General features: G+C 44.9%; 1 protein-coding gene across 1 annotated transcript in view; it reads right to left on the bottom strand.

The window, feature by feature from the left end:
- The window catches only part of SLC14A2 (solute carrier family 14 member 2), a 59,411-nt gene that overhangs the window by 13,801 nt on the left and 19,091 nt on the right, over positions 1-26,519 (bottom strand). The window contains exons 9-15 of the mRNA XM_034943605.2: positions 26,004-26,178; positions 6,259-6,378; positions 3,957-4,039; positions 3,081-3,240; positions 2,153-2,342; positions 1,698-1,826; positions 677-869 (exon numbers count right to left, since the gene is read on the bottom strand). Coding sequence (XP_034799496.1) covers positions 677-869; positions 1,698-1,826; positions 2,153-2,342; positions 3,081-3,240; positions 3,957-4,039; positions 6,259-6,378; positions 26,004-26,178 — 1,050 coding nt within the window. The remainder of the gene's footprint in view (positions 1-676; positions 870-1,697; positions 1,827-2,152; positions 2,343-3,080; positions 3,241-3,956; positions 4,040-6,258; positions 6,379-26,003; positions 26,179-26,519) is intronic.

Genomic DNA, 26,519 nt, shown 5'->3' with positions numbered 1-26,519 from the left:
CTGAGAAGCACCAGTATTTAGCAAGAAAACGATTTGATTTTGGGGTTTTTGTTTTTGTTTCGGAGGTAGAGTCTCATGGAGGGCAGTGACACAATCACAGCGCACTGCAGCCTCAAACTCCTCGGCTCAAGCGATCCTCCCACCTCAGCCTTCTGAGTAGCTGGGACTATAGGCATGTGCCACCAGGCCCAGCTTTGGCGAGTGAAGGGAATAAACTCTGGAGGTTGGAACAATGACTTCTTAAGCCAATAGATGGTAGCATGATGTGTACGACTTGAATGATTCCGTGTGATTGAATGAAAGAAAATGCACAACGCAAGCTGTAAGCCTCAAAAAGACTTTTTAAACATCCACAAAGAGCCCAGGCTGGAAGTCAGGAGGCTGAAGTTCTAGGCTTGACTTTGCTCCTCCCTAATTGGCTGTAAGACCTAAGGCAGGTCTCTTAACTTGGCCGCAGTTTCCTTCTCTGTGCTATCATAGGGTGAGACCAAAACTAGCCCTTTTTGCTCTCAGAAGTAGAAAAGGGTGGCAGCTCATGAGATATGTATGTAGAATGCTTGGTACTGTGTAATTGTTAAAAATTATTACTTGTGGATGTTTCTGATGTGCAAAATATGCAAATGCCACTAACATCCAGTGTGGACAGACCTGCCCTTCCTCCTTCCATGATACGTACCAAGGGCACTTGGACCTCTGACCAGGTGATGTTGGGCACGGCGGATGCAGGCTGCAGCAGCGTCGTGGGGAAGAAAAGGTTGTAGTGGCCCGTGGCTGCCAGGTACAAAGTCACAGTGATATTGAAGGGCAGTGTGAAGACTGGGAGGTCCCACTTGCTGAAGATGGTACCCAGGGCGCTGGAGAGGATGGGGCTGATGGCAGAAGCATGAGAGATGCTGGTCAGGAAGCCGCCTGGTCATAACACCAGACTGTGCTGCAGTGGGGGCTCCCTGTGCCTTCCTAGAGAAAAACAGCCTGCTGGGTATTCTCTGGAGCCTGACTGGCCCTGAGCAGGTCTTTCCCTGGGCCTCTTCCTCCCTGCACAGTGACAGGGTGGGGCACCCAGACTCAACTTCAGAAAGAGATATAAGGCAGGCAGTCTCAGAACTTCCTTCAGGAATCCTATAGCTCCATCCCCAGGCATCAGGTTGGGGAGGCAGAGGGGAGGGAATCACATTCATTCAACAAATGTTTTTTGAGTGGCTGTGTGCATGGGCTTTGTGGCCAGGGTGCCCTGTGTTTTCTCAACATGGGGTAGAGCAGGCACTGAGGGCTTCCCCATGGCTGGGCCTTCAGCCTACCCTGGGAGGTGGTCTTGGTCTGCCCAGGGGTCCCAAGGATTTAGAAAAGCCGGGGTTGGGGAGGGTTGAAAAGATTTCCAGAAACTGACAGGACCCTATAGTGCAGCTCTTAACCAATGTGGGCCTCAGTTTCTTTCTCTGCACTCTGGCAGGGTGAGACCAAAAAACCCTTTAGATCTTAAAAGAATAATAAAGGGTGGTCGCTAATGGGATACTGTGTATAGACCTAGCCTGGGGCTACCATGGTATAAACTTAGTTATTATTCCAGTGGACATTTCTGATGTGCAAGCTAAATACATGCCACTTTAATATCACATTTAGACAGACGGTCATGGGGTTGGGATGAAAAGGTTGGTGGCCTTTGATATGAACCCACAACCCTTCAAAAGCAAACTTACCAAGACATGGACATGATGATGACGGGTAGCAACAGCCACCAGTAGTAGTCACCTTTGTCTGAGAACACGGCCATCAGCAGCCCCACCAGCACCCCATTGTAGCCGTGAAGTCCTGCCGCGATGGCCGACCTGGCAGGAGAGGGAGGGTCAGGTGGAGCAGGGGCTTCCCCAGGGCCCTTTACATTTTCCTATTGAGTCAGATTCTTTTTACCTGGGGCCTGACTACACACACCTTCAAATAGACCACCCTTCTGGGAGTGGGGAAGGAAGACAACCCTATGAATCCTTCATACTTCTCTAGAAATATGTTGCTATGACAAAATAACCAGGGAACAGTCATTTTTAGTTGTCAGTGTCCTTATTTTGAGGATTTCTGAGCTGGGAAGAGGAAGAATGGTCCCCATGGGGAGTGACTTCTTGGCTACATGCTTGGACCCTGAGCCTCTGGGACTTACTTGTCCTGACTCAGCATGAGGGCTGTCAAGGTGGACATGATGGTACCCAGGCAGCCTGAGATCGCCCACCAGGGGTTCTGGATGAAGAGGCCGAGGATGATGAGGATGCCGCTGAGGGGGTTGTTCACAAACATCACTTGAGATGTGCCTCGGAGGACCCAGTCAAAGAACTGGAACACTGGGGACTTGTCTGAAATGGAACCGGGGCAGGAAGTAGGCAAGTGCTCAGTGTGGGCAGCCCTGGGTGGGCAGATGGAGGGTGTGAGGGAATCTGGATATCCGAAGTGGGTTTGCAGGAAGCCAGCCACCTGCTGTCACCTGCCACCAAAGATGGTAAACAAGGAACCCAAGAGAGCCTCTGACTGCCAAGAAAACTCTTGAGACCCATCGCCAGCCAGATGTGACCTCCAGGTTGTTTTTCTGGCAGGGGGGACTAGGTACCCTGAGCTGTCTCTGCCCCCTGTGGTGGTACCATGAATTTTCAAGAACATGTTCTTGCTGCATAGAGGGCATTAAACCCATGGGCTGAGCTCTGGAAAGATTGCTAAAGAGAACCTATTGGCATGGTAGACACAGTTCTCCCATGAACCATCCAGATGGCGTTTTTCTAGAATGCTGGCTCTAGAATCCCAATGAGAAAAACACCTGTCTGCAATATTCAGATGGGATATTTGAGATAGCAGAAGTGTTCTGTTCAGAAATGAGAGCTCATGAGCTCACACTCTTACATGTATTGCTATTTATAGTTCAAGAGGCTGTATGTCTGTTTTAACAGCAAAACTCCCAGCTTCCAGGAAAGACCACAGTAACAGAGTGCAGTCTAGTCTAAGTCTAGTCTATAGGGAACCCCCATGGCAATGGGTTTCCTGGGGATGGGTGGAGGTGAGTTTTTAGGGTCAGGGTCAGTGTTGTTCTCATAGAATTTTACCTTTAAGTCCCTCTCCACACTCCTTCATCTCTCCTGTGATGTAGCTGAGGGCTTTGCTGACCCTTTTCCCACCGGCAGCCATGGAACTCCGAATCCAGGATGTCTTGGAAATGTTTGTTTCCACTTTTATCTCAGAGCTCTCCTCCATGGTGTCCAGATCCTGTCCAGGACAGAGATAGGCAAGAGTCTCCCACATTCGGTGGTTCTTACACTGAGAATTCATGTTTGTGGTCACTCAGGGACCAAGTAAGATTGTCATTTGGTATTTCATCAAATTGCTATTTAACCTCCCTGTTTCTGTAGATTAGACTGTCTTTTGTTTGACACATGACCTCATCTAATAGGTTAACTACCGCGAGGCACAGTAAGATAACATCTTTCCTTTCGTTCTGTGGAGGAGGACTCTGGCAAGTGGAGGTTCCCATTTTCAAAGGTCAAGGTCAAACAGTAGAACTGAGATTAACCACAGATTTTTAGTCTTTTTTTTTTTTTTAACATTAATACTCTTTCCAGAAGAAATGGCTTTCTCCCTGGCATGTCTAGTCTTTAAGATATAACTGTTCATAAACATAAGGGTATGAAATTGAACATGTGAAGATTCTGTTTTTGAAAACAGGCACCAGCTTATTTCCTAAATGCTTGAATACTGGGTTTAAAGGAAGCCTGATAATAATTCAAATACAAGGAATATGAAAAGTTACAAAGTAAACTGTGAAAGAGACATTTTTGTCCCAGGTAATTACATTTCAGAAAATACGAATGCAAGAAAAGTTTGCCTAAATTGGAGAACCTTGTTTACAGCTCTCAGCTCCCTCATCTGCTGTGGGCTCTGTGACTGTAGGGCGCTGTCCCTGATTCAGGACACTCAGTACTCACAAGCAGCTCGACTGTGGGCTTCCGGTATCGATAGGGAAATGGGTCTTTGTTTTGTCTTTCCTGGTGTTCGCCTTTTCCAAACACTGGAGTTAGAAGGAAAGAGCACCATCAGTTTAGGACACCTCTACTCTGGCACCTCAGAAGCTAATGTCCTGCAAGGCTCAAGAGGTGTTAAGATTATGAAGTATTTCCTGTTCCTACTGAGGAAGCACAGAATCATGGGGCCTTGCAGCTCGAAGGCTCTTTTGTTCTTTTACTGGTCATGGATCCATCTGGGCCCTCGCTTTGGGGAAAAAAGTATACATCTTCATATAAACAGGGCATTTTACAAGGAATTCAGGGAGCTCAGAGATTCCACTAACTTTTAATTCAGAAGCCCTCATTTAGCTCAACCTTGATATTTTTTTAGATGAGGAAACAGCAGCCTGGAGAGACAGTGACTTTTGCTTGATCTCTGAATCCAGGGTTCTTTCTCCTGTTCCGCATGGAGAACTTGAAGGTGAACAAAAAAAAAAAAAAGAAACTTGGATGTTGTTGAAGCCCTTCACTTCCTGTTCATAAAGTATTAAGCTGCCTGAGCCATGAGCCATGCATAATCTGTGTTTGAATTTGGCCATGACTCTCCTCACCTGGATGACCTCAGGCTGTTCTGTTTGTTTTTGTTTTTGTTTTTTTAAGGTATTGTAGTAGCAATGGCTGGTGGGATTAGGACAAGAGACATCCATGTAATCTCTTGAAGCAGATTTTGGCAAGCCTTTGTAATTCTAGAAAACTCTTGCAATGTGGATCTAAACATTTTTATTATTACAGGTAATTTACTTTTAGAGACCACCAATTTCAGTAGGGTTTTATGCATCATGAAAGATGTTCAGGCCCCTGGAAGTTTCCTTCTTGATGCTTTGGTTCCCTCCTGTGGTCAAGTGTGAGAATAGCAGGCTGGACTCTGACTACCCTGTGTTTTCAGACTGAATTGCCTGTTTCCCCGTTCTGCACTCATGAGTCGTCAGGGTGTCAAAACACTAGAAGGGATGCATCGAAGGCACTGTGTTCCCATTTCTGAAGGGACAGGGACTGCAGATACCAGTGTGGTTGGGAAGTGACACCATTCAGGAGAAACAAATTCATTTTGAAAGCTTTGAAAGGAAGAGTAGGAAGCAGAGGGGATCCCTTGAAACTGGAGGCCTGTGTGTGTGATATCCCCACTGACCCGCTGCTTCTGTCTGAAGCTCCTCTCTGCCTGCCAGTGCTGCAGGGCTCTCTACTATGCTCTCCCCAACCACAGCCCCTATCCTGAGACGATGTTAGGAGGAATTTATTAAGCCTTTGAGGCAAACCATGGTCTCTTCCACACACTGCTGGGAAACCTCTATCAAAGACAAACTCCTGAGCTACAGGGGCCCTTGAGATGTGCAATGTCCTCGGCAATCCCCTCTCCACCTCGTGTATTTTCCCATATTCACTCCAAGTCCATTTCTCTGGGCTAACTGACGTGTGGTATGAAATGATGAGACTTGGGGGAGCTGGAGGAAGAAGGTCATTCAGGCATCTTCTGGGGAGCATGTGATGTTGCACTAACTCGGGAGTCACTTTTATTCCCAACAGTGGCCCTAGTCAGCTGTGTGACTCTGGGCAATGCTGCCCCCTCTCTGGGGATTGGAGGCAGGATTAGATGGTCCCTGTGTCCTGGATCTTCATGAGGCTGCTCCAACCTTGCAGCTGGTTGAGGAAACCTCCCCAGACTCCTCCCTGTTTGCTGCCACATGTTCTCAGCTTCCACGTCCAAATTTCTGGCCTCCACTTGTTCAGCTTTAGCGGCCCTTGGATACCCTCTTCCTGGCCTTTGGCAGCACTTTCCCCACCATGGGTCTCTACCTGTGCCCTTGGCCTCCCCACCATTGCCATAGATGGGAACTGTTCATCTCTAGCCTCCTAGACCAGTGGTTTTTGATTTGCTGGCAAATTAGAATCTCCTGGAGAGCTTTAGAAGCTCCTGATGCCCACCCAGGCTGCTCTGCAGATGAATTAAACTAGTCACTGGGATGGGATGCAGGTGATTCCAATGTGCAGCCAGGTTGAGACCCCAGAATCTCACTGCCTGTCCCAGCTTCAGCCTCTCCGAGACCCAGGGGGCATCCAGACACATCCGGGGAACTGTGGCCTTGGTCAGAGGTCAGGTGTGAGAGGTCAAGTCTGACTCCAGCGGGTCTCCCCACCACCCTGTGAAGTAGGTATTGCCATTGTCCCTGTTTTATTAGAGACTAGGAAGGCAGGGATCCAAGCGTGAGGGGGAGGACATGCACACCTTTGCTCCTCCGAATGGATGACCACTCGATGTGAAATACACTCCTGTGCTTGGAGAGCACAGCCTCCGAGCATTCCTCCACCTTTGGGCCTGCTGTGGGTGGATGCTCACCACTGCCTCCTAGCCAGGGGCAAAACAAGACAGGTCAGTGTCCCACCTGGTCCGCACCCGAGAGAGCCAAGCAGAGAGCCGGGAAAAATCACACAGATGCTGGAAAGGAGAGAGCAGTGAAGCCTGAAGCTGGAGTAGTCATTGCATCAGTCTCTGCATAAAACACTTAGCTTCTCTATTTCTCCCATTAAAACTTCTACTTCCTCTCCCCACAGTAACCCAAGTTATAGTCTGTCAAGAAATGGATGAGCAGTTTGCCTTATTTCTTAGTGTGCAAGGAAGCACTCTAAGACCCATTTAGCTGCAACTTGCACTGGCATGAGCAGGTGGCAGCCAGCGTCTTGGACTTCATCTGTAGCAGGGAGTTCCAAAACTGCCTGCATGTTAGAATCACTCAGGTGCTTTAAAAAAAAGCCTGAGCTCCACCTCAGACCAGTTTAAAAAAATTAAAGTTTTGAATGCCCATGGTATTTAAAAGATGGCTCCAATATGCAGCTTGGGCTGAGAACTGACATCGGCTCTTGCTACTCAATGTGTGGTCCCTGTGGTCCCTGGACCAGTAGCATCAGCATCATCTGCCTGGGAGCTAGTTAGAAATGCAGAATCTCAGGCCTTAACCAAGACTGATGGAATCAGGATCTGTATTTTAACAAGATCCACTGGGTGAATTCTGTGCTTATTAAAGCCTGACCAATACCAATTTATGGGGAGCTAGGAGTCCTGAGTCTGTAATCAGCTACAAGAAGCACTCTGCCGTACCTTATTATGTTCAATTTTCACACTATCGGGAGAGCAGAGCACTCTTATCACTTGGGATAGGGTCTCTCAATGTGTGGATCAAGAACTGACAGCATTGAATTATCCTGGTGTCTTGTTAAAGTGCATGCTCCTAGCCCTACCGCCTCACCCACACCCAGGTCTCGTAATTGGAAAATCTGGTGATCCTAGAGGGTATGCAGTTTTACCTTGCTCTGCTTGGAGCTCCAGTACACACTAGAGTTAGATGGTCCAGCAGCTGCTTGGAACAGTAGAAAACATTCACACTATTACATCTGCATACTTTCTGGGTTGACTCACTTGGCCTTTTCAGTAGTGCCTTGAATAGAATGGGCACTATATATTATCACTAAAAGGTGGAAAATTGAGGCTCAGAGTGATTTCTTTAGCATCCTACAAATGGTGAGTCACATGACTCAGCTCCTAATCCTTTTCTCTGCGTTTTTGCTACTCAGTCTGGTTTGTGGACCAGGGAGCTTGCTTGGAATTCAGAATCTCAGGCCCTACCCCAGAACTACTGAATTTGAATTGGCTTTTAACAAGATCTCCAGCTGATTCATGTGCATACGAAAGCTGGAAAGCACTGGGGTAGATCACACTGCTTATGTAGAAACAACTATGGCAAAGCTCAGAACATAGCAGGGCCAACAACAAGAGGGTCTGTGGGGCATGCATGATTAAGGAAAGCAGGTCTTGTCTACACTTTTTTTTTCTAAGACGGAGTCTTGCTCTGTCACCCAGGCTGGAGTGCAGTGGCACAATCTCAGCTCATTGCAACCTCCACCTCCCGGATTCAAGCAATTCCCTGCCTCAGCCTCCCGAGTAGCTGGGATTACAGGTGCCCACCATCACACCCGGCTAATTTTTGTATTTTTGGTAGAGACAGGGTTTCACCATCTTGGCCAGGCTGGTCTTGAATTCCTGACCTCGTGATCCACCCATCTGGGGTTCCCAAAGTGCTGGGAGTACAGGCGTGAGCTACAGCGCCCAGCCTTGTCTATATTTTTATGCTGAAAGTTTACACACCTGATCGTGTCCCTTCCCTCTGGCTCAGGATGGAGAAGCAGCTACTGTTTCAGCATCCTGTCCAGGGGTCAGTGTTGAGCTATAACTCCCGAGACCGAGAAGTGCCCCTCAACTCTGCACTTCAGAGACACCTGGAGTGTCAACTTGTCCTGGGACGCCTGTGCAAGCAGGGTTCATGCAGGATGATGAGGGGTATCATTGCATCACTTGACCAAGTGGGGCATTCTCCCATAGTGCCATTCCCCAGAGCATGTCTGCCAGACTGGGAAGGCACCTCTGCCAGTCCACTGCTTCTTGTTCCTCATATGCCAAGTGTCTGCTACCCTAGTCATCCCTTTGGTAATCCTAGTTTGACCTTAGAATCATAAACTCAGAACTGAATGGGAGTTTCAAGATCACAGTTCACCTTCCCCATTCAGAGAAATTAACTCACCCAAATCATACAGTTCATTAATCATGGCAAAGCTAGGAATTGCATTTGGGTCTCTCAGTTCCCAATTCACTGCTCTTTCCACCCTGATGCTGCATTATATCGAAAGGCACAGACCTGTTTGGTGCAAGAAAGGAGTTCTCCTTTTAGTCTAGGGCCTGTACCTGGATATCGGAGGGCATGACAAACACCATTTACTAACCAATGTTATTCTTCATATATCCAAAGAGGCACTCCAGTTTAACAAAACAAGGCAACGTCTACCTGGAAAGTTACCGGTTGTTAAGATACTCCAGATTTGTTCACTGAGGAGTCAGCCATAGTAACACAGGTGGAGAGTGCTGGGCTTGCTGATGGAAGGTCTTTGGATGGGTGGGTAGGTGATTGCCCTGGCAGAGCTGACATGGCTACAGAAGGCCAGTGGCTCAGGCTCCACTCCCTAATTCTTCACAGTTAGCAGCCCAGATTCTGTGCTATGTGTTCCTAGAGTTGATGGCCCAGCTGCAAAAATCAAAAACAGAAAGTACCTTTCTCACGTGGCCAAGACTGGAGTGCTGGGCTATAGACCACCCAGGGAGGGCAGCAGCTCCTCACGATGTGGCAGCCAAGAGTTGAGAATGGAAGAGGGGAACAGACGCCACGAAGAAGATTAGAGATAAAATAGCAAACTTCTCAAGTCTGTGCAGACACTTACAGTGAAGGTGATAAAGCAATTTACCACTGGCCTCTGGGACAAATTCTTAGGACTTTCATCATGGATAAAGACACTTTCAAGAAGATTATGAACATGTCTATCAAATGTTTAGAAATGAGGTGTGCCATTGGTGAGGTGAGGAGAAAAGAAAACAGTAACACTGGTGGGAACCAGAAGTCACTAATTTCTGCATGGTGTTTTGCAAGTCACATAATCCCACTGACAGTTTCCTCAATGGCAGGCATGAAATTCTCCCAGAAAGAAATATACAGACTCTGTAGGGTTGACCTTGCAAACTCAAACTGTAAATGATGACAGATATCTCAGAGGGGTACCTGCCATTTCTTTCTCATATTGTTATGGAGATGAGACAATGCTTACAAAATGCGCTGGAAAATAACTTTGCAGTGTTCAAATGTGTGAACATTTGGTATCTCCTGAGGAAGGACACATTCCTCTGATGGAACTAGGCCCCTCTGCTCCAGGCAAGATAGCTCCTTATCCTTAGGGCACACCTGGCATTTTACACCTACCTGCGTTGACTCTTACCTTGCTAAGAGTTAATCATATGTTCTTGACTGTCAGCTTTATAGGATGGTGAGATCTTTGACAGCCAGGATTATGCCATTTTACCTTGCTTGGCTCCCCACTAACTATCATGAATGTGGTATACTGTAGGTACTCAGAAGTGTTTGTTGAACATATTACTGAGGGATAATTATCCTATGCATTTTAATATGTTTTTGAGACACGATCTTGCTTCATTGTCCAGGCTGGAGTGCAATGGTACAATCATAGCTCACTGCAGCCTAAAACTCCTGAACTCAAGTGATCCTTCTGCCTTAGCATTCTGAATTGTTGGGACTACAAGCATGCCTCACCATGCATGGCTTTTCTTTTTTTCTTTTTTCTTTTTTTTGTAGAGCCAGTGTCTCATTATCTTGACCAGGCTGGTCTCAAACTCCTGGGCTCAAGTGGTCCTCCTGCCTCGGCCTCCCAAAATGCCAGGATTACAAGCATGAGCCACCACATCCAGCCTGTATTTTAATTTCTGACTAGTATAATGGACAAAGTCATTAGATATTTCAGGGTACAAACAGTTTTTGTAAAATAATGTATCTTAGTATAAATGTTAAATGTTTGATAGACACTGAAATATAGGTGAGAGTCCTTCATAGACTGATAAAAGTTATATCTGAATTGTGTGAGGTTTTGGAAATTACAGGGCAAGGATTGATTATTTCTAGTGTTACTTGGATAAAAGAGTGGAAGTTTATAGACGGTGATATAAAGGATGGTCATTTATGGTCAACTAACAAGAAACACAGGAGCTCTGAAAGAGTAGCTGGAAGAACTCAATGAAAGAGAAGAAAATAGGCCATGGAAGATGGAGAGCTGGCTCCCTGTGGTTTATTTTGGTTCCTAAGATATTACATAAGTCCATTCTGTCTGGTGGTGAAACCCTAAGCTCTTTTGAGGTGAGGCTGGGCATTCTATAGCTCAAGAGTAAATTTTGTTTACAATAAGCACTCAATAATTGCCTTAATCACTTTTTGTCACCCCCCCACCTCCAATATCATGGCACACATTAAAAATAGTATTTGTACAGCATGGTGCAGTAAACAGATGATGTTTATGGCCAGAGGGCCCGGGCCCAGGGACTCTGCTACAGCACCTGGCTGCTTGGAGGTCAGGGGTGGCTCTCTTGGCTCTTGGGCAGTTACACGCATGTCCTGGAAAACCTGTGGATGAGCCTCAGCAGCTGAGTAACTCCTCGGCATACCTGCTTGGTGTAGGAACTGCTGCTCTCCCCTCCTCTAACAAGCCTTATTAAGTGTCCCAGTGCATGTAGCTTCACCCTGGGGGCCTTTCAGGACCATTTCAGGGGCACGGTCCCTGCCGTCGAGGATTGCCATCATCCTGTGTTTTAATAGGCAGGAGGCCAATGGTGCTTTCTTCTGACTGACTCAGAGAAGGAAAGAACAGTTATGAGCCATGATGATTTGTTCAGGAACACTTTCCTTGGGAGTAGTGATCCTGAAGTACTCATGCCTCTAACTCATGCCAACTGTTCAAATATCAGAGGTTAAAAAAAAAGATTTCATAGAAGTGCCCACTGGTGAAATAAAGTTATAACACTTATTACAATTTCTTTGAGAGGAGCAAAATAAACCTAAATCATATGTGACTTCTTTCAGAGGGGAAATAATAATCTACCCTCTTTCTGAAAATCAACCTTTACCCAAACAGGTCCATGCCGCTACACTTTCTGTGAGTTATCTTTCTCAGGTTTTTTTTTTTTTTTTGAGTTGGAGTTTCGCTGTGTCACCTAGGCTGGAGTGCAGTGGCACGATCTCGGCTCACTGCAACCTCCGCCTTCCAGGTTCAAGCAATTCTCCTGTCTCAGCCTCCCGAGTAGCTGGGACTACAGGTGTGAGACACTACACCCGGCTAATTTTTGTATTTTTAGTAGAGACAAGTTTTCACCATATTGGTTAGGCTGGTCTCGAACTCCTGACCTCAGGTGATCTGCCCACTCTGCCTCCCAAAGTGCTAGGATTACAGGCGTGAGCTACCACACCTGGCCCTTTCTCAGGTTTTGAACAAGATTTACTCTCTCCTGGGGGCGGATTGATGTTGTCCATCTTTCAGTTGCAATGTCCAACATAAGGAGCATGAGAGGCTACCATCAAGACCTATTTGCCATCCCTCCCCAGCTTCCTGGGCCTCTTACTCCTCTGATCTGTTGTTTGTGGACACACCCACACACCACAAGGCAATTTCCTTGCTGCAACACCAGAACCACTTTCTTTGAAGTGACACATCACATATAATTTGATCTTTTTTTTTTCTACAACCAGTTCTATGCTTTGACTGACTATGCTTTGGCCACAGTTTGGACAATGTTTCTCCACATGGAAGTTGAGCTTTGCACTAAGACTTGTAATTTCCCAGGCTATTCTCTGTGTGTGCGATATGGATACTTGTGGGTGGTAAGTGGGATGGTACCTTTTTCTGTGAAGTTATATTTAGTTGAAATTTTCAAAGATCATTCTCTAAACTCTCTAAGGCATTGGATGTTAGAATTGGAAAAGGCTTTGCGATGATCTTGTCCGGCTCTCCCATTTTACAGATTTGGAAACTGAGGCCACAAGAAATTGAATGTCTTGCCCTAGGTCACACAGCTATTGGCAGAGCTGAGTGTAGATAAGACATAGGTGTCTCTTCTCTCTTATCTTGTAGTCTAAGATTTATTTCCCTAAACCTTACTCCCCATTGGAAGTTCAGTTTCTTTCTTTTCTTTTTTCTTTTCTTTCTTTCCTTTCTTTCTCTCTCTTTTTTCTTTCCTTCCTTCCTTCCTTCCTTTTCTTTCCTTTTTTTTTTTCCTTGACACAGTCTCACTCTGTCACCCAGACTGGAGTGCAGTGGTGTGATCTCAGCTCACTGCAACCTCCGCCTCCAGAGTTCAAGCAATTCTCCTGTCTCAGCCTCCTGAGTAGCTGGGACTACAGGTGCATGCCACCACTCCTAGCTTTTTTTTTTTTTTTGTATTTTTAGTAGAGATGGGGTTTCACGGTGTTAGCTAGGATAGTCTCAATCTCCTGACCTCAGGTGATCCACCCGCTTCTGCCTCCCAAAGTGTTGGGATTACAGGCGTGAGCCACTGTGCCCGGCCTAGTCAAAATCTTTCAATTCAACTCTGCTTTGGAATATAATGGCCTAAGGTAGGTATTCTCGAATCTATTTCTCTTTAAACCATGGCTCCCTTTCCTCAAGAAAAACCCCAGTCTTCCTGAGACTTCCTATCTGGACTGGGAGGTGGATGAGAGATGCATGGAATGAAGAGGAAGACCAGGTCCATGGGAACACTTGGAGATAAAATTACTTGGAAGGCTCAACTTGTTAATCCACTAGCCAATTTTTTATTTTTAAGAAGGTGGGGGTATGAGTCACTGTTGCCTTGAAAGAAGCGAGACTCATCCTCATAGCAAATGCTTTAAACTTTCTCTTCTCCTTCCCACGCAGCTCACTTGTTGGCCAAAGGACTAGTCTAAATCTCATTTCTTTCGGTGTCTTTGGCTCATTCCGTGGGGAAGATGTAAATTAGCATAAATGAGTTGATGCCTTATTGAACCTCATGATACCTGATGATAAAGCCTCATAAATGAGGTTAAAGAGAGTACAAAGGTCAGAGCCCCCCATCTCTAACTGCGGGACACCTGACTGATTTTTCTCCAGAATGACTTTGCACTCTCTTCTCACTGTTCCTACCCTGTCCCACACCCTCAGAATTGCATGTCTGTATCATCAGTCTTCCTAATTTTGATCTTCCCTCTTTCAATCCATTCTTAGCTTCAGCGGCTAGACCATGTTATTATGTCACTCTCTTACTCAATAACCTACATGCTCCCTATTGCCAAGAATATTGTGCTCAAATTCATCTGCCTGGCTTTCCTGATGTGTTTACAACAACTTCATCAAGCCTCACCCTTTTCTTTCCCAACGCACACCCTGCCAAGGTGTTCTGGCCTTATCACTGGCCCTCTGTTCTCCCTCCATCCCTTTTCTTGCCTAAGTTCTATCCATCTTTCAAGGTCTGGTTTGTGTTCTACTTCCTCCATGAAGACATCCTTGGCTTATTTGGCCATATGGATGATTCCAGCCCTTGAATTCCCATTGTATTTGCAGAGGGTACTCTAGACTACACCTTTTGAAGTTGAGGCCGCAGTGGAGTTTCCTTTTGTTAGTTACAATGCACATAAAAAGTATTCAATACATACATTCCAATCTAATGAAACTATTTGGAATTAGCAATTCCGTGTAACCAAGTGATCCTTTGAGTTTGAGCATTGGCAGAAGGAAACTGAGGCCCAGAGATAAGTGGCTTACCTGAGGCCACACAGCTGATCAGTTAGGAAGCAAGTTTTTGACCTCCTGGTTTTGGATTCTTTACTCCTGCAATGGTAGGTGTTTTACAGACAGTTGGAGCCTTCTCAAATGATATCAATGGATTTGCAACTTTTTAAATTAAAAAAATGAAGAATTATTTTGTATCTCAAAAGGAGTTACAAAAATTACCAAAAAATAATGAACACCTGTGTGTCATCCCAATCGCAATACCCCCTGAAAGGCCATAGAAAGTTCTGAGCAATTGTATACTGGCTTCTCTTTCATACTCTCTTTCTCCACATGCTCTTCTATGCCTTCTTCTGCGCTACCTATGGCAGACATAGCTATGCAGAAGCTATGGCAACCTATGGCAGACGTAGCTAATTGATCCCAGCACTCTTTCCCTGTAAGTCTAGATACAGCCTCAGAATCCTTGTCAACACAATGATCCTGAAAGCCAATACCAATCAGGCACTTTAGAGTAAATGTAGCCACACAGAAGGGTGTGGACATTGTATACATTTGAGAGAAGGGGTCCAACGAGGCCAGGGTGGTGATAGTAGGTAGAGGCCTGGCACTACCTATCACATCTGGGCACATTCATGCCTCACAGGATGGCTTTCCCTCACCAAGTCCACCAAGGCTTATATCATTTGGTGCTGGTTTTGGAGGATATCACATACTTTACAAGGCTGTCCATTCTCTGATCAGAGAACTTCAATATCCTGGGATGTTGTTCCTTATGGCATGGCTATTTGTCTTCCAGACACATCCACTGTCAGTGGCTGCACAGACTAGGTCTACAGTAATCTGAGTATGTAAAAGGGGGACCCTGAGGAGACAGGTTGTTAGGAGCTGGGATGTTAAGACATTTGTGGACACTGGAGAACCCAGTTCTATTGGTGTTTCTGAGGAAGGGGTACAGGAACTGAGGAGAGAGGCCAAGGAGCCTGGAGCAGAAGCATCTTCCCTGGAAGCCGCGGTAATGAATCGTGGGCAGAAGGTATTCAGCTCTATCTCATTAGCCAGAGGTGACATCCCAGAGGCCCAACTCAGCACAGTGCTGCCCTGGAAACCAAACTGATGTCACAGCTGTGGGTCATAGAATCATGGAAAGGATGACAAATAACGAGAAGGCTCATCCAGTGGGTGTGTGTGGTGGTGAGGGATTTGAGGGCTGATGGATGAGCCTGTTTCATCAGCAGGTGAGCAGGAAGTACTCAGGGTTATGAGTTAGGACACTTGGACTTTTGTCCAGCCTCATTTACCACCTGGACAAGTCTCTATACAAGCCGTGGTTTCCTCATCTATAAAAGCCTACCCAGCTTGAAGCTTCCAAAATCTATGTTGTCTCTGGAATTCTTAGTAAGGTTCCCACCCCAGGACTGTCTTCCCCAGATGCAGTTCAACAGAAGGAAGAAACAGAGCAAGACTAGCCTTTCTTTCTTCTCTTCCTTTGAAGAATTAAGTGGTCTTGTTGGCTAGGACGTGTACCTGGTTCAGCTCTCTCCCCCAGGACTTCTTACCTGGGCTCCTTTTGATTTCCTGCACGCAGTAGGAGGAATCTAGATCATCGGGACTAGAAAGAAGCAGCTTCCTTCTGATTGGGCGGCGTCTCTGATCCTCAACTTCAGGTGCTGTGACTTCTCCTAAACACCAACCCCTTCACCTCCCTGAGCCCTCCAGCTCATCCTCTGTCTGACTTGCTATAAATTCACTAGCTTGCATTCCCTGAACCTGTGCCTGGCACACATCTGCCAGTTGAGGAAGGGTACCATGGAGGATCAGGGAGAAGAAAGACAAATGCCCCTTCTGCAGCTCACCCACACCCCCCTAGCCTTCCTGCCAAAAGACTATTTCCTAAACTCCCTGGGGAGGACTAGCTTCAGCTACCGTGGTTCCCCCGACCTGGTTGGATCAGGTAGGTTTCCTTTAAAGAGGCAGAGCTGGGGACTGTCTGGTAGCTTCCCTGTTGTCCCACAGGTTACCTCCCAGTTGCACCTCTCATTAGAATTCTCGCTCCAGCATTTGCCTTTAAAGCAATTATTTAAGTATTATTCCCTCAGGGGGCCAATTTGCCTTCCCACCTCAATAAACTCCCTTAATTCCCCATAGGGGCAGGGCACAGGCTGGGGAACAGTATTATTGCCATCAGCATCTGAATGGAAATTTCTGCACAGCCCAATACTAGATGCTGCCTTTCTAGTTCTATGGAAATTTTCAGACCTTTCTTCCTTCTGATTCCTGCTGACTGGGGTCCTGGAGACCTGGAGGCTCACTGCAGGACCCTCTCAGAGCAAGAAGGGTGTGACGAACCCCCACCAGCAGGAAGAATTCTGAGATCTATATATTAGGGAGCTGGCCATTGCAAGTCCCATGAGGCCATAGGGTCTGGGGGCCTGGAGTTTGGGGAGGGGGCCCAATCCAAACATGTTTTGTTTGGCTTTGTGAGTATGATGGGTCATGCATCAACCCCCAAGCTTTTGCCCTGCCCCTTTCACATACACACACTCAGTGGTGGGGTGTGAGGCAGCCTACCCAGGTTCAGAAGCAAAACCTCACTCTGAGGAAATTAGCTACACCTGAGTAGACAAACTCCCCCACTGACGTCAAAGGCCCCCTTCCCACTGTGCCAGGTGTTTTGGAACTGTTGAAGAGGGGTCCTAATCACGAGGGCCTTCTGAGGAAGGAAAGCAAACAAAGGGGGTGGGAGGAGCCCAGCAGGCCCCCACATTCCAAGGAGTGGTGGGGAATGGTGTGGAGGGGAGGTCGGTCGCCTGCATGGAGGCCTGTCCTTGTGTTGCTAGTTCAGGGCCCATGGCTATCTGCTGGTTAACACGGAGCCTTCACGTTTTTCTTGTCCCTGCTGGCTGGCCTGTTGGCTCAGTCCTTGCTGCTGTCCCTCGTTCTCTTGCCCTGGCTTCTCCCAAGGGCTCCTGAACTTCTTGAGATGCGCTCACTCCAGCTACCTAAGCATCCACCTATTCCAGACATAACAGGGAGCCACCTGTGAGCAATATGTCATTAATTTGAAAAGACAGGAAATGACTGCTTAAGAAGGCTTTCAGGAAGTTCATACACATTCCATTAGCCAAATGGAACCGTGGTTTTTCAAGATGTAGTGAGTATCTGTCACAAACACTAGACTCAGGGTGGGGCAATAAAGTGCTGTCTTGGAAAGCAGAAGGCCAAGGTATAATCTTGTCCCCTTGACTAGAGCTAGATAAAGGCTAGAGCTCAGATACCAAGGGCTCTTCAAGAGATCAATTTGTGCCTACAGACTGTTTATTTGAAGGCTCAATTGAAATTCACTTCAGAACAAGGTTTTCTTCACAATGCTCGTGGCTTCCTTCAACTCTACGTTTTCAACTTTACAGAGGGAGGAGGCCTGCATTGACCACCAGGAGCTAAACTTGAGGAGGTCAGATCCTCCAAGGGAAAGGGCCCAAGTCCATGTGGAATAAATGCAAGCTGGAGCTGGAAGTTCTCCAAAGGGCTGCTTACTTTGCTTCATTCTGCTCTAGCAGCCTGTGCAGCGGTAGAAGGGGGTTGGGAGGTCCTTGTTACCAATTTGCAGAGGGTTAAAAAGGACTTGTCATTTTCCCCCTTGCCCCCTTCTTGGGGTCTTGGAATTTCTAGTTCCACTTGGGGTAGAAGGGCTCCCTGTGGATTCTTTCATCTTCTCTGAATGGCTAGAGACAGGAAAAACCAGGCAAGTAAAAAAAGTCTCACATAAAATGTGAATGCCTTTAAAGATACCAGATGGGACCATGGTTTATTGAGTAGAAATCATGCCCATACTGAAACTGCCAGCCCCCACCTGGTTTTAGATTAGAGCTGTCCTCAGGCCATCACAACCTTTATGACCCAAGAAAACAAAGTTTAGGCTCATACAGGAAAGCATAAACAAATGTTCCACGATGTTTGCACACTGGTCTGATATAACCACAAACTCAGGCTGCGAAGACAGTTTCCTGACAGGCAGATCTTAGAGGGTTGACCAGAAAGAGAGTCCCTTCAGAGAGGAGAGTGATGGGAAGGAGAAAGTCAATGCCAAGGAGAGTTGAATAATGTTGGTCCCCAGCTTTTGTCCATGTAAGCAACCATGTTGAGCATTTTGGTAAAGTGGCCAAATGGCTAACTGGTTAAGCTCTAGAAAAGTAGCAAAGGCACTTGTGGTATATTTTTGGTACACATGGTCTTCATGTTCTTACCTTTTTACCACCTCGGTGATAACTCCTCTTTATTCCTCCATGGGAACTCAGGGCCATAGAATCACAGAATGTTGGGAATTGGGAAAGAGAGGCTGCAGTGGTAATCTGGTCTGGTTACCCACCCAAAACAAGCATCTCCAACCGGCCTCCACACCCTGCTCCTGCACTATCAGGGCAGAAATCTTAGGACCTTATAGGACATTATCTCTCAAGCAACTTCCATTGTTAAAAAGTGCCCTTCTCCACTGATTCAAAGTCCGTTTGCTTATCACTCGTACCTAGTGCACTCCCTCTGTGCTCTGGAGAAACACTGAACAAGTTGACTTCTCCCACATGCATTACCTAATACTGCAGACACACACGGCTCCAGCTCTTTCATCTCTTCTCCAAGCCAAACACAACCAGCTTCATCATCCCCTGTGAGATGATGGTGCTCCAGACCCTCATCCATCCAGCTTGGCCTCATCTTGGCATGCCCTCCTTTGCCAAAGACCCTCTCGAAATGTGCCACCCATTTTTCTTTGTACTCTTTCTTCTCTTTTCATCAGAACTGTTCTCAGAAATGGCTCCTTTGGCCTAAGATACAAATGATTGATCATGTTTACTGTGGTACCTTCTCAGGACTGTTTACAGTTGAACAGATTCAAAGCCTTAAGTTGAAGGAATGGCTGGGAATGCTTGGGCTGCAGGTTATGGAAAGATAGGGGATACAAGGGGACAAGGCACTGAAATCTTCCTGGAACCCTTAAAATCATGCCTAAAACACTTTTTAAACAGAAGATCAGCCTGACAAGGTCAGGAGCTCAAGACCAGCCCGGCCAACATGGTGAAACCCCGTCTTTGCTAAAAAATAAAAAAAAAGCTGGGCATGGTGGTGGGTGCCTGTAATGCCAGCTACTCAAGAGGCTGAGGCAGGAGAATCGCTTGAACCTGGGAGGTGGAGGTTTCAGTGAGCCGAGATCGCGCCATTGCACTCCAGCCTGGGCAACAAGAACAAAATTCCGTCTCAAAAACAAAACAAAACAAAACAAAACAAAAAAAACCCAAAACACCTGTGGTGCTGTGACTTTCAGTGGGCTCAGGCAGTCCACATCCTCATCTTCACCTCAGGTGAGACTATTCACCTGGCCAGGTAAATTCCCATAAAATGAATTCCTTGAAGGCAGGAGCTGGTCTGATTCTTTCCTGGTTTGTTGTCAATCCTGGGGCCTGAGTAACACATTAATAGTTCCTCATGTGATGTCTTCTGGATGAATGAGTGAATGAGGTTAGACCATGAGGCAGACAGAGTTTCTCAGCTTATGAAAGTTGGCAAATGGCCCTGGGCAGGCTACACAGGGGCACATCTGTGATGGATTAAGGGGAATGGGCAGAAGCTTGGGGCCAGGAGTTGTGAGAAGCTGCATCTGATTTCTGGAGCAAGAGGAGATAGAAAATTTAAAAAAAAATCAAACACACATGGAGCTTCTATTTTAGCTCTCAAAGATTTTCTGAAACTAAAAACATGATTTTTAAACTAAAAAAATTCAACTTATCCATTGAATTGAAGAAAAGAAAGGTTATTGTTGGGACCTAAATCACTGGCCTGGAAGGTCAAATGGAAGGAATATCTCAAAGCAGAGCCAAAATACAAATGATAAAAATTGTGAAGAAGAACATAAGCAACTCGAAATAGAGATCAAAGAGGCCCATCACACGGATATAGGAGTTCCAGAAACAGAAAAAGGAAGAGATGGAGGGAAACCAATAATCAAATCTTAGAAGAAAAGTTGCTAAGCTGGAGAAAGACTTGAGTTTGCAGATTAAGAGGCAGGATTGATGAGAAAAGACATGCCCCTGGGCTTAGCTTCATAAAATTCCCGAACTCTGAAGACAGAAAGGACAACTGTCATCTAGAAAGAAAGAACAGGTTATTCACAAAGGAAAAAGAATGAGATTGGCACCAGATTTCTCATGTGTAACACTCAAAAGCCAGAAAATGAAGGAACAATATCTAGAGACCACTGAGGGGAGAGACTGCAGGGCAGGAGTCCCTCGCCTCCAAAATGTCGCCGTCTGCCAGGGCAAGAAACTCTGTGGACATGCAAAGGTCAAAGAATATGTCACCATATTCTCTCATATATTACTTGAAGAAAATACAAAGAGTTGTAAACAAGTAATAAATAAATTGGAACAGAGATAGCAAGACAGGGGAAGAAGAACAGAGGAAAGAGTAATAAAATGTAACATGTTCAATACAAATGGTAAACTCCAAATGGATGATAGAATGGCTGGGAATGTATGATGTAGGGGCTCAGTAAGAATTCTTGTGAAAAGAAGAGGCATATTGCTAGGGGAAAGAATTAAAAATGATAAATGGTCTTAGCACAATTTAGGAGTGGGAGATAGCTGGAGAAGTAAAAGCATTTTAGGTACTGGGGCGCTGGGGAGGGGAATAGTGAAATTATTTCGAAGGCCTTAGTTCCTCAGGGTAGGGAAAGATCATTGGAGAAATGGGGTATCTTGTCTGGGAAAAGTATTTTTCATCTTGTTTTTATATAATAAGAGACAAATATGCCTTGTTTTTGTTTTTGAGACAGAGTCTCACTCGCTCTCATAGGCTGGAGTGCAGTGGCGCGATCTCGGCTCACTCACTGCAAGCTCCACCTCCTGGGTTCACACCATTCTCCTGCCTCAGCCTCCCGAGTAGCTGGGACTACAGGCGCCCGCCACCATGCCCAGCAAATTGTTTGTATTTTTAGTAGAGATGGGGTTTCACCATGTTAGCCAGGATGGTCTCTATCTCCTGACCTCGTGAGAGACAAATATGCTTTTGATTATGAGTGTTGGGAAAGGAGCAGTAACTGCTAGCAGAATGTAAAACAACAGTGGACCTTCCAAATTAACAAAGGGAAGAAAGAAAGAGGGAGTATCATGATCAAACTTGTAAAACGAGAAAAATGAAAAAACAAAAAAGCAAAGAAAAATGAATAGTAAAAAAGTGAAAGAAAAAAACTAGTATATTAGTTATTACATAAGATGTGAAAAGGTTAACTTATTAAATTACAGAAACACTGAGATTAGGTAAAAATATGAAACATTGCTATGTTATTTTTAAAAAATATAGTTAAAAGTAATAAAGTTAAAAATTAAAAGAAATGATAAAGATTAAAACAAAGGGATAAGAAAATATCAGAAAGAAAGAAGGTACAACAACATTAATACTGGTTAAGTTGGAGTGATGGTTAAAAGCATTAACTAGGCCGGGCGCGGTGGCTCATTCCTGTAATCCCAGCACCTTGGGAGGCCGAGGTGGGCGAATCACGAGGTCAGGAGATCGAGACCATCCTGGCTAACACGGTGAAACCCCATCTCTACTAAAAATACAAAAAATTAGCTGGACGTGGTGGCGGGTGCCTGTAGTTCCAGCTAATCTGGAGGCTGAGGCAGGAGAATGGCGTGAACCCGGGAGGCGGAGCTTGCAGTGAGCCCAGATGGTGCCACTGCACTCCAGCCTGGGCGATAGAGTGAGACTCCGTCTCAAAAAAAAAAAAAAAAAAAAAAAAAAAGCATTAACTAGAATAAAGAGGGTAACTTATAATAATAGGCAAAATTTTTGAAGAAAAAGATTGTCATAAATTAATAGGCATCAAACAATGTGGTAACTAATTATATGAAGTAAATGTTTTAGAAATGCAAAGGTAAACTAATGAAACTGTACAATTATAGTTGATTTTTAACAAACCCTTTTCAGAATTAAGACCCCATATACAAAAAAATAAGAACATAGAGAAATTGAATAATACAATTAACAAATCAATTTAATATGTATTTCTTTCAAAGTAAAATTTAATTTTATATGTCCAAAATCAATCAGGTACTTGACAATGAAGAAAAATTCACACAATTTTAAAATAAAGATTTTTACAGGCCATGTTTTCTGCTCATAATCCAATAAAACTAGATATACAAAGTTAAAAAAAATCAAAAGATTCCTCAATGCTAGAAATTAAGAAACCCATTATTAAATAATCCTCAAACAACCAAAGAGGAATAAAAATTAAAATTACAAACTATTTAAAAAATGATAAATGTAGACTCCTTTATTCTAAAACCTATAGTATCCAGCTAAAGCTGTACTCAGGAGAAAATTAATAGCTGTAAATGGCTTTGTTGTTAGAAAGACCTAAAATGAAGGAATTCTACATCAATTTTAAAACATTAGAAAATAACATTTAAACCTTAAGAAAACAGGAAAAATAAATCAATAGAAAACAAACCAAAACAAGTAGAAAGGACAAATAAATCCAAAATCGCTTCTTTGAAAAAGTCAATAAAATTAATGAACCCCTTGCAAACCTGATTAAAGAAAAGAGATAACAAAATTATGTAAGAGTAGAAATGAGAAGGGGATAAAACCATGCATACAGGAGAGACTGAAATTATTCTATGAGAACATTATAAGTAACTCTATGGCCACAAACATTTAAAGCTAAAGAAAATTGATTATATCTTAGCAAATGCTCAAGCTTGACTCAAGATGAAGCAGAAAACTTGACTATGTCAATTATGGAAGAAACTGGAAAGATGATTTAAGATCTGCCATTTTAAAGTGCAGCAGGACAAGACTGTCATGGCTGATAGAATTCATCAGTGTTGTATGAGAGGAGATAAAGATGGGAGAAAGTGTTGGGGAGGGCAGAGACTGGGAGAGGGAAAGTGGAAGATGGGTGAGATAGGGAAAGAATTTGAGACACGGCCTCCTCTAAAGTCCCTTTCTTTCCAAACTGACACATCTTTAATGATTGCATATTTATGTTCAACATAGACACTCTCATTTGTACAGCCAAGAGCTGTTGCTTGTAGTTTGGGGTGATGGTAGAAAAACTGCCAGAATATGGGTCCCCAAACCCTTCTTCTTCTCTCATCATGGCCTGCCCCCATGCAACCTCATGTTGGTGCTGTGAATCTGTAAGTTTAGAGATCTTTTACCTACCCATTCAGCAGGTAGATGAGGTGGGGAAGCCCTGGGGAAGGTGGGACAAGATCACTCCAGGAGCTCTCCAGTCTCGTGAGATGAGGTGAAGAGTTGGCAGGGGTGGGGGAGATGGGGGGAGTTGGTGGGAAAAGAAAGCGATAATCTTGTCCAAATCAGCTGAAATAATTTTTTTATATCCAAATAGTTTTCCTCTCCTGGGGATCCAGTAAGCATGGCTAAAAGACAGTTCCCAATCAGACCCAATGCTTTGGGTGGACAGCCTCAAAGGGCTTAATGAAGACAGGAGGGGATTTTCTAGGGCAATGAATGGGGTCTCTGGTTCTGGTTATCTGTTGTTAAAATACTTTGGGAGTCTTGCCTCCATTTTGGGTAATTGAATCCGTTCTGGAAACCCGGCAGAGAACTGAAGCCCTTATCCTAATATTATAGAGGTTTTCATGCATCATGGGATGGGACCACCTGATCTTCACACTCCCTTCAAACGTTGGGATTCTCTGAACCTCCCTGTCCTTCCTGCCTGGAAAACTCCAGCACTGAAGGGTCATCAGTTTTTCTTTGTCCAAGAGTGGTGTGCTTTCTGGCAGATGAGAGAACAACAGAGTGAGAGGTTGGAGAAGAGTGAACCTTAGAAATAGTTCCCAGACAATGTAGAAGGCAGGTCTTGGTTTAAAACTGCACCCCTTAGTGCACATCACTGGGTATCCTAGTTCTCCAGCAGCCCCAGAGCAGGTCCTCCTGATTCGTCATGCTACTGTCACTTTTCTGGGTATCCTCCATTTCCTGAGGGTCTTCATGCCGTCACCAGCACGTAAAACCCCTTTGCTATGTCGCAAGGGACTTGGTGGTGTCTGTTTGGGCCTGTGCACTGCCCACCAGTTTGTAAGCATTAGTATGTAGACTGTCTCTATCAGGGATCTGCAAAATACAGCTTGTGGACCAAATCTAGCTCACTGCCTGTTTAATAAAGTTTTATTGACACATAGCCATACTCATTCATTTACACGTTGTCTATGGCTACTTTTATGCTATAATGACAGGGTTAAGACTTTGCCAAAGAGAATATATGGCCTCCCAGCAGAAAATATTTACTATCTGGCTCTTTACAGAAAAAGTTTGCTGACCCCGATCTATATATATCTTTGTATATGTATATATATATATATATATATATTTAAAGACCAAATGAAAGCTATTGACTATAGTTGAGAAACAAAATTATGAAATTCATAGGTAATTGTTTGTCTTTCTATAGTCAGGGCTACCTATTTGTTTTAAGTATCATACACTTCATAAAGCCTCCCATGCTCACAAGCAAATAGAAGAATGAAGTAAATTTCCCAAGCTTTTTACACATGGAACTCAGGTACTTTCCTTAACTGAAATCTCTGCTTAGAGATGCTGGTTTGATTTGTCCTAGCAATCCCATTACTAGGTATATACTGAAAGGATTATAAATCATTCTATTGTAAAGACACAAGCACACATATGTTTATCACAGCACTGTATACAATAGCAAAGTCTTGATAGACTGGATGAAGAAAATGTGGCACATATACACCATGGAATACTATGCAGCCATAAAAAGAATGAGTTCATATCCTTTGCAGGGACATGGATGAAGCTAGAAGCCATCATTCTCAGCAAACTAACACAGGAACAGAAAATCAAACACCACATGTTCTCACTTATAAGTGGGAGTTGAACAGTGAGAACACGTGGACGCAGGGAGGGGAACATCACACACTGGGCCCTGTTGGGGGATGGGAGGCAAGAGGAGGGAGAGCACTAGGATAACTACCTAATGCATGTGGGGCTTAAACCCTAGATGACGGGTTGATAGGTGCAGCAAACCACCATGGCACATATACACCTATATAACAAACCTGCATGTTCTGCACATGTATCCCAGAACTTAAAATTAAAAAAATTAAATTTTAAAGAGATGCTGGTTTGACCTAAACTAAGAAATGCTTATCCTCCATAATAAAGTCATATACAGGATTCTAATTTAGTAATTCCTCCCTGCTATGGAATATTGCCTTGCCCCTTACAAAGACCACTGAATGGTTAAGACTCCTTATTTAGATAATTCCCTGCCCCAGTCATCCCTGTTTTGACTTTAAAATCCCATCAGTGTGAAATTCCTCTCTTTGTGGTCATTAGTCTCTAGCTCAGCCACTAGAGAGCCTTCCCTTCCTAGCCTGTGTCCCCTGACTTACCCCCCTACTCTGTGTCTGCCTAGGAACCACTCAACAAGTTTAATTTTATAGCATCTATTATTTAGTTTAACATGCCAAGAAGATCACCTGTTAATTACCTTTCCAAAAGACTACTGTTTTTGTTTTAAGTCAACAACATTTAAGTCACACACCTTATTGCTAACTCCGGAAATTTTACTGTAATACCAACATCCCTTAATGTCGCACAATAGATAGTTATGGAGATTCTGGCAGAGAATGAAAATCAGCTTCAGGGAAAGAAAGTTACAGGTGTGCTTGGTTCTACACAGGTGCAAGGAGAGGCAAAGAAGGTGAGTGCTGCAACTGATTGAACCAGAGCGGAGAACACAGGGAGAGGACATCAGGTCAGGCAAAGAACATTTCTTCCCCGAACATGGCTATTCACCGCTGGGGGCCTTCTCTTCTTCACCGCTTTTCACTGTCAGGTAGTAGATGCGGTTGGCCTCGGGGTAGGTGACTTTGCTGAGTGGGAGTCTGAAGATGGCTGGGTTGTTTGTCGTCAGGAGCAGGAAGATGATGGTGGCAAGGCAGAAGGCCCAGGTGCCTGGTGGCACGCCCACCTGGAAACAAAAGCATTGGGGACTGAAGAAGTTTCCTAGTTTCCTGTGTTGGGCCGGGGACTCTGGGAGAGAAGGATGTGACAGGCGTTGAGGATGGAGATCCTCCCTCCAGTGAAGGCATTGATATTCCTGGATTCGCAATGTCACAGTAGTTGGTCAAAGAATTTGGGGCTGGATGCAGTGGCTCACGCCTGTAATCCCAGCACTTTGGGAGGCTAAGTTGGGAGGATCACTTGAGCCCAGACCAGCCTTGGCAACAAAGTGAGACCCCGTCTCTACAAAAAAATACAAAAGACAGCTGGGCATGGTGGTGCATGCCTGTAGTCCCAGCTACTTGGGAG

Source organism: Pan paniscus, chromosome 17, assembly GCF_029289425.2.
Source record: "Pan paniscus chromosome 17, NHGRI_mPanPan1-v2.0_pri, whole genome shotgun sequence".
NCBI lineage: Eukaryota > Metazoa > Chordata > Mammalia > Primates > Hominidae > Pan > Pan paniscus.
Note: the sequence above shows the minus strand (reverse complement) of the source record. Positions and strands in the feature narration are given on the sequence as shown.